Source organism: Xyrauchen texanus, chromosome 20 (assembly GCF_025860055.1).
Source record: "Xyrauchen texanus isolate HMW12.3.18 chromosome 20, RBS_HiC_50CHRs, whole genome shotgun sequence".
In the NCBI taxonomy this organism is placed as follows: Eukaryota; Metazoa; Chordata; class Actinopteri; order Cypriniformes; family Catostomidae; genus Xyrauchen; species Xyrauchen texanus.
In genome coordinates, this window is record NC_068295.1 from 33532851 (window position 1) to 33548157 (window position 15307).

General features: G+C 41.9%; 1 protein-coding gene across 1 annotated transcript in view; it reads right to left on the minus strand.

Moving 5' to 3' along the window:
• The window catches only part of LOC127660680 (endothelial PAS domain-containing protein 1-like), a 74550-nt gene that overhangs the window by 20332 nt on the left and 38911 nt on the right, over positions 1 to 15307 (minus strand). Inside the window, exons 5-7 of the mRNA XM_052151046.1 lie at positions 12612 to 12724; positions 12324 to 12526; positions 4299 to 4405 (exon numbers count right to left, since the gene is read on the minus strand). Coding sequence (XP_052007006.1) covers positions 4299 to 4405; positions 12324 to 12526; positions 12612 to 12724 — 423 coding nt within the window. The remainder of the gene's footprint in view (positions 1 to 4298; positions 4406 to 12323; positions 12527 to 12611; positions 12725 to 15307) is intronic.

A 15307-nucleotide genomic window follows, 5' to 3' on the forward strand; every position in this document is an offset into this window, starting at 1 on the left:
CTCCAGGAACAGGAAGCATCTCACCGAACTCCAACTACTACATCGCCTGAGACTAGTTTGGAATTTAAGTGAATGCGGTGTAGAGGAACTTCCATGAACCCCATCTCTAGCCCTCTCACCAATACATGTGTCCCTGTAGCAGTACGTTCAGACAAAGACAAAAGTCCTTTCGACAAAAAAGATTGCGCTGCACCAGTATCTCTGAGAATACGTACCGGCACAGTCTCCTCAGAATTAGGCAACGACACAGTCCCTTCAGAGAGGAATGGTGAAAAATCAGAGTCATTTTTAACATTCTTCACATCCACCTGTTCAACATCCACCTGTTCGACCTGCTTATTTACTTGACCAGTAGGTTTCCTACCTGACGTGGAAATTAAACCAACAGGTTTAGCAGCTTCTCTTTCTTTTTGAGAATAATACAGTCCGAAATTTTATGTCCTGCCTTTTTACAATAAAAGCAAACTAACTCACCTTTTGTGCGTAGTAGCTGAGGTATTGTCAGCAGAATTTGACGCTAACATTCACAAGCTTTTTATTTTTAGCAGAGACACTCAATCTAGACCTACTCTGATCTGAGTGACTGACAAAAATGTGATGGGTGAGGACAAATTCATCTGCCATTAGAGCAGCATCTGATAATGTACTTACTTTATGTTCATTTAGGTACATGGCGACGGATCTTGGAACACAGTTTTTAAACTCTTCCAACAGAATTAGTTCTCGAAGCTGTTCTTTAGTGTTTACTTTTACTGAGGCACACCAGCGGTCAAACAGATTCTCTTTCTCTCTAGCTGAATTCTAGATAAGAACACTGCTCAGGTTTAAAATTGCTCCTAAATTTCTGACGGTATGCTTCAGGTGCCAATTCATAAGCATGTAAAATAGTGGACTTAACGACTTCATACTCACTACTCTGTTCTATAGTCAGCGCTGAATACACCTCTTGTGCTCTCCCGACTAAAACACATTGCAACAGCAACGTCCAAAATTCTTTAGGCCATTTTAAAGACTGTGCAACACGCTCAAAATGTTGGAAATATTTCTCTACTTCCTTCTCTAAGAACGGCGGCACTAGTCTAATGTTTTTGTAAACATCAAACACAGGTGTCGCGAGCACTGGTTCAACGTGAAGTGGAGCTTCAACAGTTTGTGCATTCAGCTCTAACCCAAGTTTCCTCAGCTGAAACGATCTTTCTTCCCTTTCCTTCTCAAACTGTAACTCCAGCTTACGTAATTCTAAATTCTGTTGTAACTTCTTTATTTCAAAATCATTTTCTAGCTCTTTCTCCTTCAGTGCACACGCGTCACGCTGGGCGCGAAGTTTATCCGCATCAACACACAACTGCTTCTCTAGCAAAGACATTTCACCAAACTTTGCATTTAAACTGTCCGTGTCAGAAGGAGGAGAGACTACAGTCTCTTTAGAATGAATAAGTTGAGACCTTACCTCTAAAATACCCCGCTCGGAAAGTGCGCTATTCACAGTTTCCATCAGAGTTTCCTTACGTCTCTTATCACTACTGGTTACCTCCACATCAAAGTGTTCGGCAATCTGCAACAGCTCTTCCTTCGTACATTTCTCCATTAAGATTTCCGAAGGAAATATGAAGAAATCTTCAATTACTGACGACATTTCTGCAAACGAAAACAAACAGAGCAAACACAAACACAACAGCAGTACAGACGCGCGTGAGACGCTGTTAAACTAGAGCTTAGAAACTACAAATCCTGTCGGCCACTTCGCCAGGAATCGTCACATACACGCTCCGGGTGCGAACCCCACCTTAGTTAATAGATAAACAAAGACTTACCACAAGTCATTCCCGAAATTATCCATTTATCCGGCAGGTATCAGAAACAGATACGGAGACTATAACACAGTGTCACCTTAAATGAACATGAGATTCCAGTTCCTACCTATAATCAGAACTAACTAAACCTTCCTGCTCTTCAAAGGTGTACCGGACTCGGGGCGGCATTAAACGCTGAACTCGAAGACAATTGGCATTTCAAACCAAAAGCCCGAAGCGTACCCCCGACAGAGATTTAAAACCTCCATCCAGAATAACCTTCAAAAATAAGAAAGGCAAAATAACAAAGAAAATAACAAACAGTGCCACGATGGAAGGATTTTAAATCCAGCTGAGACACACTAACTCACTGAAATCTCCTCATTTACAGGTGAACACGCTGAAAATATTACGCATTTACTTACTCGTGTAGCATCCCGGACGAGCCCCCAATTTTTATGTCACGACTGGCTCGTTACAAGCCGCAACATAAAAAGGGGAGTCTGACAACAGGTCTTAGTAAACTCAAAAGAGAATTGTTTTATTGTCAGTAAGCATAAACCACCACAACCGTGGATGGTAACATGGGTCTAGGGTTAACAAAGGGAAAACATAGCATTAGCAAATAATATAACAATATCAAAACTTTACGCTACACGGTAAGAAAAGCACGAGGATAGATCGAAGAGATCTCACTGGGCCAGCCACTCCTAAGACATGGAGCTATCCCAATGAGCCCTTGAGCAAATTACACACAGCATTTTATAGCGATACTAATTATCAATTAGTAAGGGGAGAACCAATTAAATCACACGACTCAGGGACGTCACAGACATTTAAAACACCATCACCCAGCTGAAAATGCCCATTTTAAAAAAGAAGTTAAAAAGTGAAAGCGGCTGAAGCTAGCCAGAGCTCAGAGACAGTCACAAGTCAGCAGCCTCTCCTATCATTCCTTGGTATGAGCAACGAAAATACCAAAGCAATTACGAGGAAAATTATGGAATTCATGGCCCTGGATGACCAGCTGTTCTCCATAGTTGAGGACAGAGGGTTCAGAAATCGAATAAATTTCCTCGATACAGAGTAGGAGGTACTTTCCGACGTCGCGCTGCCCGATTTGTTTAATCTCGTGTCATGTCACACACGCAGCCTGTTATCTGTCAACATTTGGGTACACAAATCCGGGAGAGGGGAAGGGGGGTGCTGGATGGCAGAGGCAGGCTAAATACTATACAAATTGTGCCGTTGTGATTTAATGTGCTGAGTAACGTAATTTTCCCCACCGTGTCCGATATTAAAATCAGTGCGACACACATTGTAAAAGGCGTGGGCATTGTCGATATGGCTTCGGGATATGAAATTAAATTCTTCCATCCAGCTGTTGTTAAATTTACATGTATATTTAGTTTTTTCACCGGAGCACCAGCTGAGTCTTCTCCTTCCCACTACCAGTGATGCTTGATTTAACATCCCGCGTCTACTGCCTGCGCAGATATCAACAGCGCAAACGTGTTGTAGGTTGCCAGGTTGAGGTCATAAATGATTTGTAATGTGTATGATGTGTTGATTGTGTGAGTAGGATGCGTTTCATTCAAGATCTGGCAACTGGACCACCTTGGAATAATATATTGATGTGATTATTCATATAACGTGGTTTGGGCCATACAAATACAAAAATAGTTTTTTTTGGGAGAAATAACAAAACGGGAGACTCCTGGGAAAAACGGGAGTGTTGACCGGTATGGTTACAAGCCGTTCCCGAAGCAGTGCTCAGTTTTACAACTGATATTTGGACATCTAACGTAAGTTGAGCGTATTGGACACTTCAGTTTTTCAGATCTTTGGAATTGTTTTGTTAGACGAGTAATAAAAAGAAAAAGGTAAATTTACAAAAAGTGGAAAATGACACCTGTTATATAAAGCAACTCATTTGCAGTTAATTGTTATTTCTACCTCTTTCCAGTCACAGAGCACTTTATTTTGAGAGTTGTTTAAGTGAGAGAAGATCCTGTAACTTAGTGCAATTTGGGGGAAATTGTAATGATTAATAATTTATTTTATTATGATATAAAATGTAGCATTGAAGAAAGGTAAATTTTGTTTGTATATGCGGTCAATAATAGTTCTTAGAAAGAAAATCGATGAAAAAAAAAATTAAAATCGGTGCATCTCTAGTAGAACCGTGGGCCTTGGTACCTGCAATGACCTATCCATCGCTCTTTCTCAGGACCGCAACACTGGCTTTCTAATCCTTGTCCCTGTTTCACTCACATGGTACCATTTGATGCTGGCACTGCAACTGGATATTAAGAGTGTTGCAGTGGTAGTCATATGATTTCACATGTGATTTTATTTAAAAAAAAAAGTTCAGTTATTTTCAAATAACACATACTTTATGAGAAACTGAAAAAAGAAACAAGGAGAAAAAGTTTCTAACTTTCTTAAAATAAGTATCATAAGACTTTAAAGATCTGATTGAGAAAAAATGCATGAATGACATACGATTCTGGTGGCTTTTGGTGACGTTGTCAGAGTCCAGAGCATGGTAGAACTCGTATGCAGATCGACCGAGAAGATCTTCAGGATTGTAACCCATCAACTCAGAAACTCTAAAAAATGAAATTCAGATAGCATTAACACATGCACATATTGTTCTAAAACTCTCCTCAACTATTTGATCTTCTTGGACCTTTTTAGGCCAATTTAATAATGATCCATTTCATATGGTCTGTTTGGCTGAACTCACTAAACTTGTTTCTACAGAGTTTTCAGAGACTTTGTTCTCAGAGATCTATTACACTTTTCTGTCTGTCTGTCTGTCTGTCTGTCTGTCTGTCTGTCTGTCTGTCTGTCTGCTTTTCCTTTTATCCGAATATTGTTTTCAGGACAAAAACATAAAAAAAGTTTTTTTAACATGTGATTTTTAGGTGAATACTGTTAATGTGACAAAAGTTTTATTTAGCTTAGTTTAGGTAAAAAGGTGATATAGTTTTTTGTGTATTAAGCTGATCCTTATACTAAAGTTGCATAACAGCAGACAGCTGCAGATCACTGACTCCAAGTGTGCATGAGAGTGTGTGTGTGTGTCTAAATGCCTCTCTTCATTAAAGAGCTCTCTATTCTCCAGTCATTGAACTAACCACCAATAAAGACTAACAGACAGACAGACAGACATAGACACAGAGACAGACACAGACACACCACTAGATGGGCATTTCAAAAAGTTTACTTTTCTCATATTCTGCCTGGTAACAAAGGTAAGAGCTCTCTGAGGAAGCTGTGGATGCCGTTACAAAGCTCACCATGGAACATTTTGGAACACATATGTCTTCAACATAATATTCTTTCTCTTGAATCCAATTCCTAACGCAGACTTTATCTAACAAATATCTGGATCAATGACGTAATTCATTCAAAAAAACATTAAAATGCAATTCATATAGACAATGTCTTAAATATGATGAACATGTTTTCAATTTCTGCATTCAAATTTATGTACAAATAGTATAACCCCTTAGTATAAAGACAATATTATAATTTATTAATCATAATATACAAACATTATAATAAAATGATTCAGAATAATAAAACAATAATAGGATTAAAATGATAATAAAATTATTAAAAAAAAAAGAACAAATGTCTTTTTAAAAACATTTTAGAAACGTTGTGAAAATAATAATAATTAAGATGTATTATGTATTGCTTTTTATTTGATGGTCCCCTTTGATCGGAGGAACAGACAAACTGTTGTATAAAATGTAAAATAATCATTTATAAGCACAGATCAAGTCGTTTTACAGTATTAAATACATTGTTCTATCAGATTATTAAACATCACATATTTCTGGTGCTTATTCGTTAAAATAACGTGTCGCCAGATCTCTCTACGCCTTGCAAGTCTGGACTTCTTTAGCAGGGAAACAGGTTTAGTACTTTGGTGTGACGTTATGGTGACATCAATCACAGAAACCATGACGATGAACATTTTGAACCTTGTGTGTGTGTGCATGTGTGTAGGGGACAGCAAGTTCTTTGTCTCAGGAGCCATTAGGAAATGTTATAGTGTACCTGTAAATGATGGCCATCAGTTCAACGATGTCACAGAGAGTTACACAATTGTTACAACAAGTTGTAGTGATTATTTGGGCCTCGAATGTCAATCACAGTTTACTGACTCAATTATTTTTGAAAAACAAGGTTACAGAACTGAAAAAATTTAAGTGTATGTAATTATTTTGGATTAATCTGTTACACATGGTCACAGGTATTTACCTACATTTGGGCAGTTTTATAGTCAAGACCACCTAAACTGAGACCAAGTCAAGACCAAGACCCGAGTGTATTAAGACCGAGAAAAGACCAAGACTTAGAGGGGTTGAGACCAAGTCAAGACAAAGACCAAGGCAGGGCAAAACAGAGTCAAGACCAAGACCAGACCAATGCGAGTCCCACACTGCATGACACACTTACGATAAAATGTGGAACATACAAACAATAGGCACTCCTCATATTGATTTAAAAGATCCACATTCCCATAAAAACACCCACAGAAAACAAATTAAGTTTCTTCGTCATTCACCTCTTTTATTGCCATATATATATATATATATATATATATATATAGTGTGTGTGTGTGTGTGTGTAGAGGTGAATTTTATGTGTGGGAATTTTCCTTTGTTTTCTATGAGCAAACAAGTACAAACAAACACTAAGGAGCTGAAATCAACTTAACCATCCTCATACAAACCATCCTTATACAACACTCCTTTTCCAAGTTTTACCATCCACCTAAAACAAAACATTTTTTGTGTAAGCATCAGATTTTCTGGATGACTCTTTCCCTAGAAAATATAATTAAGTACAGAATATATCAAACAATTATTTAATACTTAAGTCTTCACTTTTCTCTGTCTTTTCTTAAACAATATAGCACGTTTTTTGTTGTTTTTGAACCAATAACACGCCTTGTATAGCAAAAAAAGCAAAATGCAATGCAGCCTTTTTATTATAAGTGAAGGCGCATTACTCAGTCTCCACTCTCTGCTGTCACATCTCTAGCTCTCTCACCAATGAGAGGGAGCGGTACTGTGGCGTGTCATGTTTATGTCAGAGCGGATATTAGCTAATGATGATGTAACAAAACTTTATATGCATTAGCTACATAGCTTTATGTGGCCTGTCTCGACATTGTTGATCCCAAGCAAAAACATAACGTCTAGGTTACGGATGTAACCTCTGTTCCCTGATGGAGGGGACGAGACGTTGTGTAGAAGAAGCGACACTAGGGGTCTCTCTTGCTTCTGAACTATGAAAAAAGGCTAATGAGAATTTGGCAGACAGAATTTGCATGTCCCGCCCCTGGACATACGGGTAATAAAGGCAGGGAAATGCTTCTGTTTCATTCAAGATTTTCCTGAGGAGCCAGAAATGGTCCGGCCACAACAGTAGCTCGGCTCAGCGACATGGCCGGAAGGACACAACGTCTCGTTCCCTCAATAAGGGAACGGAGGTTACATCCGTAACCTAGACATTCCCTGTCTGTCGCTCACTTCGACGTTGTGTCGAAGAAGCGACACTAGGGGTCCAATTTAAATCATGCCATGCGCTGAGCCGTGTACTGCTGACACAGGAGCGGGCAGGTACTTGACATGCAAAAACGACCAGCTGTATCAGACTGCACGTACCCTTACCCAATGCCCCATAATGTCATTGGAAACCCTTATAGTTACCCTAGACAGGAGAACAAGTGACGCTTGCCGAGCAGAGCCTAGCCGGGCCTCTTTTCTCTCTATGTTTCTTGCATAGAGCAAAACGGCTGGGGCCCTTACACGCATCATGGGAAGGGGGTCTTACCCAGTTTCCTCTTCTTTCAGGGGGAAAAGACCCTGCTGAGACCACATCCGCCCAGAGAGGGGGAGGTAAAATGGCGAAATACACCACATGGGCTTTTAGGTCACATGTGGGAAGTGGCGCTGTGGTAGATCCCACCTCTTCAGAGGGAGGAGTTGCTACATACACGGCGACCGGGGGGCAGCGGGAACCCAAGGGAGACACAGGTCCACTCGTAAGGAGACCGTACTGAGGAAAATACACACAGGTGGAATGTCCACGTAGAAGCCCTAACCTGCGGAGCACCTATTCCAGTAAAGGGTAGATTTGAGCACCCGCAGTGGATTGGGTCGGCAAATTCCTCCGCCGAATTGCGGACCCACAGGGCTAGGGGGGAGTCATCCAGGGAGCTGAGTGAGTGGGCTCTACTAAGAGAAAAAGCACACGGTATTACCTCAGCTGAGGGAAAAGGTGCTAGGTGCAAGCGATTCACCCAGTCAATCCGTCAGCGCGTTACCGAGTTCTACCGGCTCGGACCTGAAAAACACAGGACAAGACTTACTCTACCCTGAGATTGTAGAATCTCGCAAAGGTATTAGGTGTTGCCCATCCCACTGCTCTGCATATGTCTGCCAGGGAGATGCCTCTGGCCAGTATCCATGAGGACGCAACACTCCTTGTTGAGTGTGCTCAGACCCGCAAGGGGGGGGCATGGCCTGGGTGCGATAGGGCAATGAAATGGCATCCACCACCCAATGGGAGAGCCTCTATTTGGAGACAGTGTTCCCTTTCCGCTGTCCACCAAAGCAGACAAAGAGCTGCTCAGAGCGTCTAAAGCTCTGCAGGCGGTCCAAGTAGGTACGGAAAACACGTACCGGACCCAGCAATGAAGGGGCTGGGTCTGCCTCCTACCGGGGCAGCGCTTGCAGGTTCACTACCTGGTCTCTGAAGGGCGTGGTAGGAACCTTGGGCACGTAGCCCGGCCGCGGTCTTAGGATCACATGTGTGTCTGCTGGACCGAACTCCAGGCAAGTGTCGCTGGCAGAGAACGCTTGCAGGTCCTCGACCCTCTTGATGGAGCAGGGCCATTTTTAATGAGAGGTCCAACTGATTCTAGCAGCTCGAAGGGGGGTCTCTAAAGGCCCGAGAGGACCACTGAGAGATCCCAGGAGGGGAACAGGCTTGGCCGTGAGGGATTTAACCTCCGGGCACCTCTTAGGAACCTGATAATCAAGTCGTGCTTTCCCAAAGACTTGCCATCTACTGCATCGTGGTGGGCTGCGATAGCAGCTACATACACCTTCAAGGTGGATGGGGACAGTCTCCCCTCCAACCTCTCCTACAGAAATTGGAGCACTGACCTGACGTGCACCTTTGTGGGTCTTTGCCCCGAGAAGAACACCAATTCGCGAACAAGCGCCACTTTAGGGCGTAAAGTTGCCTGGTGGAAGGGGCTCTGGCTTGGTTGATCGTGTCTACGACAGTAGGTGGTAGATCAGCTAGATCTGCCGCGTCCCGTCCAGGGGCCAGACGTGGAGGTTCCAGAGGTCTGGCTGCGGATGCCAGAGCTTGCCCCGTCCCTGAGAAAGAAGGTCTTTCCTCGCCAGGGAGGGGCTGTCATGAGGAGTACGAGGTCCGAGAACCAAGTCCGGGTGGGCCAATAGGGAGCCACTAGAGTGACATGTTCCACGTCCTCCCTGACCATGCATAGCACCTGTGCAAGAAGGCTCACTGGGGGAAATGCGTACTTGCGCAGCCCCGTGGGCCAGCTGTGTGCCAGTGCATATGCCCCGAGGGGAGCGTCGGTTCGGGCATACCAGAGCGGGCAGTGTGAGGTCTCTCAGGAGGCAAACAGGTCTACCTGAGCCTTGCTGAACAGTTCCCAAATCAGCTGGACCGACTGGGAGTGAAGCCTCCACTATCCACTGGGCAAGCATTGTTGTGACAGTGCGTCGGCTACCACATTGAGGTTGCCAGGATTTGAGTCGCTGCTGGCTCCAAAGGAGGAGATGACGGGCGAGTTGTGACATGTGGTGCGAGCGTACGGCGCCTTGGCGATTTATGTACGCTACCTTGGTGGTTCTGTCTGATTTGATCAAGACGTGTTTGCCCGAACTAGCGGTAGAAACTTCTGCAGGGCAAAGAAAACAGTCAGAAACTGCAGGCAGTTGATGTGCCAGCCCAGCGGGGCACCTTTCCAACGGCCCGCAGCTGCGTGCCCGTTGCACACGGCGCCCCAACCCAATCTGGAGGTGTCGGTCGTGACCAGGACGCGTCGGGACACCTGCTGCAATGGGTCTCCTGCCTGCAGAAAGCAGAGGTCTGTCCAGGGTTTGAATGTTTGGCAGCAGGCGGGGGTGACCATCACACGGTGCGTGCCGCGGCGCCATGCTCGTCTTGGGACTCGAGTCTGTAACCAGTGCTGAAGTGGTCTCATATGCATCAACCCCAGCGGCGCGACCGCCGCAGAGGATGCCATATGCCCCAGGAGCTACTGGAAAAGTTTTAAAGGGACCGTTGTGCCTGGCCTGAAGGTGGTGACGCACGCTGACATTGAGACTGAGTCTAACTCGAGAAAAGAGATGCTCTGAATCGGGGAAAGCATGCTCTTTTCCCAGTTGACCTGAAGCCCTAAACGGCTAAGGTGCCTGAGCACCTGGTCCCTGTGGGCGTATAGTAACTCTCAGGAGTGGGCCAGGATGAGCCAGTCGTCGAGGTAGTCGAGTATACGAATGCTGGCTTCTCGGTGTGGGGCAAGGGCTGTCTCTGTGACCTTCATAAAGACGAAGGGGAGGACCTTGCACTGATACGCCTGGCCGTCGAACGCGAACCGTAGAAAGGGTCGATGTCGAGGCAGTATTGAGACGTGGAAGTACGCGTCCTTCAGGTCTACCGCTGCAAACCAATCTAAATGCCGGACCCAAGTTAAAATATGTTTTTGCGTAAGCATTTTGATCGGGAGTTTGTGTAAGGCCCGGTTGAAAACTCGCAAGTCCAAGATTGGTTGTAAGCCGCCGCCTTTCTTGGGTACGATGAAGTAAGGGCTGTAGAGACCCTTCTTCATCTTGGTTGGAGGGACAGGCTCTATCACGTCTTTGAGCAAAAGGGTCACGATTTATGCGTGTAGGGACTTGGCATGTTTACCGTGTACTGTGGAAAAGTGGACGCCCACGAAGGGGGGCGGGGGCCTGGCAAACTTAATTGCATAACTGAGTCGGATGGTCCTGGCCAGCCAGCGAGACGGGTTGGGAAGTGAAAGCCATGCATCCAAGCTCCGTGCTAGGGGCACTAAAGGGACGATTATTTTTGACGTACCCGGCGGGGCTTCGCAGCGGGGCAGAGCAGGTAGTACGGCGTCGGGAGGCGAAAGTGCGTCCTGAGGCTCTGGTGCTGAGAAAAGATTGGGCGTCAACCTCAGCCTGGGCGTGCTGGCCCGAAGGCGGCAGCCCAGACGAGTCCACCGTGTCAGATGCCGGATCGCTCTATGACGCAGTGTCGAGCTCATCCAGCTCGGGGGGGGGGGGGTCAAGAGGACAGGCAGGCTGGCTGTGAGGCGAGCCGCTGTTGCCTCGAGCCCGGTCGGAAGTCAACGAGAGTGCCGGAGGCGGGGGTTCGCGGGGACGTTCGCTGCCATCCCTTGATCGCCTCCATCACCAGCCGCGTCGTACTCAATCCTGTGGGAAGGAGGAGCGACGCAGGGGACAGCTGGAGTGGCGTTCCTTCGGTTGAAGGACAATGAGAACATGAACCCTCCACAAAAGCTGCCCCGGTGTGATCGCAGCCCAGACACACGAATGGAGAGCACACTACCACATCCAGGAACTACACAGGGGCGGAAAGTGCCGATAAATGTTTCTAAGTGCCGATAAATGTTTGATGTTGTCCCAGCCATCTCGGTAAGCATTGTATTGCAAAATGTACATACTGCTGTGTGTTTTCTTTTGGACACTTTTTTGCAGATTAACTCTTTGTGGTATAGTTTAGTGTTTCCCATCCTTTTTTCTGCCACGGCATACTTTTTAGGATTAAAAAATCCCATGGCACACCACTATCCCACATATCAATCATCGATAGTTTTCCTTTTCATGAACTTGTCCATGTTTTCTGTCTGTCTTAGTAGCGTGAACTTGTAATGTTTGAAATTCGGCTATGCAAAAAACGCATTATATTTGTGATTGTATGAAAGCAAAAAGAAAGGATAAAAATTGTATGTAGATATAAAGTACATTTACTTTGTTTTAGGTTTTGTGCCATTTTTTCACAAAAGTATGCAGATTAATTTCATAATTGTTAAAACTATGACAGTCAATAAACTAATCACGACTAATGTCAAGATTTCCAACCAGTCTTGAGAAAGAAGAATAAAACCGTGATAATGTAAAATTCTGTACATTTGAAGTTTATTCCCCCCTTTTTTCACTTAAATAAAACCTTATTCACTTTTTTTCTCAGAGATATTCCACGGGCCCACTTGCACTCCGTTTTGGCGCCCTGGGGGTCACCAGACCCCAGTTTAAAAACCTGCTGTATCCTTATCATGGAAAATGTCAAATACCAGATGTCTTGTGTAATTAGCAGAATGTGTGTTCATGTTTCAGGTTCATGAGTTCAAGTGTGTCACCTGATAATACAATCTGTTGACTTATATATTGACTGCATTGCAAGTATGGTGGTGTGTGTTTGAGGGAGAGGTACCTGTCATCACAGTAAGTAAACTTCATGTCCATGCTGTGGCGACTCAGGAAAGTCTTGCTATCGAGAAGTGTGTCGATGTTTGATGGATGGGGAATTGGCTCACACATCATCACCACACAGGTGAGCGGCGGCTCTTTAAAACCACATAGCACACGTGCAGGGCAGCTGTTATAAACCTTCAAGTGCCCTGTGCAGTGCAGGACCTGCAAGAACGACCATCATCTTTATGAGTTACAAATTTTAGTCTGATTCCAGATCAGTATTTATCATAGAGAAGAAGTTATTCACCTTCCAGTTGGCTGACTTGAGGTTGACTGTGCGTCCACGATTTGTGACTGTGCATTTCATTCGCATGAAGAAATCTCTCTCAGAGCGAAGATCCTTGTTTTTCTTCCCCATGCCTGTAGATTAACACAAACACACACAGACACTTGTTTAATTAAATATCTAAATAAAGACATACCACCAACTTCTATTGTTTTTATATATACACTGGTGGCCAAAAGTTTGGAATAATGTACATATTTTGCTGTTTCAGAAGGAAATTAGTACTTTAATTCAGCAAAGTGGCATTCAACTGATCACAAAGTATAGTCATTACTGATGTAAAAAACAGCACCATCAATATTTGAAAAATGTCATTTTTTATAAAATCTATACAGGCCCCATTTCCAGCAGTCATCACTCCAACATCTTATCCTTGAGTTATCATGCTAAATTGATCATTTGCTACTAGAAAGTCACTTGCCATTATATCAAACACAGTCGAATGCTATTTGGTTCATTAAATTAATACATAAATTGTCTTTGTGTTTGTTTTTGTGTTGCCACAATATGCAATAGACTGGCATGTCTTTAGGTCAATATTTGGTCAAAAATGGTAAAAAAGTAACAGCTTTCTCTAGAAACTCGTCAGTCAATCATTGTTTTGAGGAGTGAAGGCTATTCAATGCTTGAAATTGTAGATTGCATACAAAGGTGTACACTACAGTCTTCAAAGACAAAGGACAACTGGCTCTAACAAGTACAGAAAGAGATGTGGAAGGCCAGATGTACAACTAAACAAGAGGATAAGTACATCAGAGTCTCTAGTTTGAGAAACAGATGTCTCACATGTCCTCAGCTGACAGCTTCATTGAATTCTACCCACTCAACACCAGTTTCATGTACAACAGTAAAGAGAAGACTCAGGGGTGCAGGCCTTACTTAAGAACTTATGATTTTTTTTTTTCAAATTGTAATATTATTTTTTCATGTTATATATTATTTATGAATAAATAAAATAAATAATAATAAATAAATTCTAAAATGTGAAATGTGTTTGTTCAGTGTTAACAGGCACCCTATCTCCACAACCTATCCCTAAAAAAAGATTTAGTATTTTTAGAATTTAAAATTTTTATAAATATTTATTTTATTTTATTTATATTACTTAACCCACATCATACACTAAAAATAACATCTCGTATTTTTATTATTTAAAATCATTTTATTTATACTACCGTTCAAAAGTTTGTGGTCACTTGACTGAAATGTTTCTCATGATCTTAAAAATCTTTTGATATTTGTATGCTTAAGTGTTTGAAATTAGTTTGGTAGACAAAAATATAATTGTGCCACCATATTCATTTCATTATAAAACTAAAATGTAATTCAATGTTTTTGAAATTGATGACTGGACCAAATAATAAAGAAAAGAAGCCAATAAGTGCCCAACATAGATGCTCAATACTGTTTAAAAAGCATCCCAGGGCGATACCTCAAGAAGTTGGTTGAGAAAATGGGTGACTACTTGCTAAAATATAACTTTAATTTTTAAAATATAACAAATAATTTTGATTTATTTAGGATTTTGTTTAGTCGCAACATAATTCCCATATTTCCATTTATGTTATTACATAGTTTTTTCATAGGATTTTACTATTATTCTAAAATGTGAAAAAATAAATAAAAATAAAAATAAAAGAAAGAGTAAGTGACAATCAACTTATGAATGGTAGTGCATATAAAAATGTATTCTATTTTTTATACAACCCAACCCACATCATATCCCTAAAATATATTATTTTTATATTTTATAAATATTTATTGTATTTATATAACCTAACCTATCCCACAAATACCCCCTATAATAAAACATTTGTGATTAGTGATTTAAAAGTGATTTTATTTTTATATTTATATAACTTAACCCACATTATACCCCTAAAAGAACACATTTTTAGAATTTAAAAATAATGGTATTATATAAATTTTAAATGTATTTCATTTATATAATTTATCCCACACATACCCCTAAAATAACATTTTTCATTTTTAGAATAAAAAAAAATACAATTTATTTTTATATTTATATATTTTATTTATGTTCTTTACTTTATTTAATTCCTGTACCAATCCTTTTTCCAATTGAGGACATCCCTAAATGTCCCAAAAGGGAGGTTTTGTCAGATTTTGCTCACTTATGGAGAACATTTTGTCCCCAACTATAGCAGAGTATGTAAACACAATCTCATACATGAAAAGAGAGGTTAGAGCTGGTGAGAACATCTCAGGAAAACATTTCAAGCATTCCCCTTTGTGCACATGGAAACTTCAGCTGAAGAGATATTTTAACATTTTAACACATGTTCTTACAGCACTTTCAATTTAATAATATTGTTTCTGTTAAAATACATTATAAGCTTAAACAAAATAGAATTACAAGCTAAAGCAAAATACAGGTAATGTAGATCTTGTTCTTATTGAACGGCTTGTCTTTGATCTTTCATCGCACACAAGTGAGGAATGTTAATCTCTATGTCTTAAAAAACACAACCCATGAGTTCAGCCCTTATGACATCAATGTTCCTCAAGTCAGTGACAGTTAGAACAGTTACATCATGAGGTCAAAGTTAACCCCCCATTCACATATCTCAGTTGAGTCACACCTTCCACAGATCATTTGCTTTAAACTAAAAATCTGTCATCATCTACCCACCCTC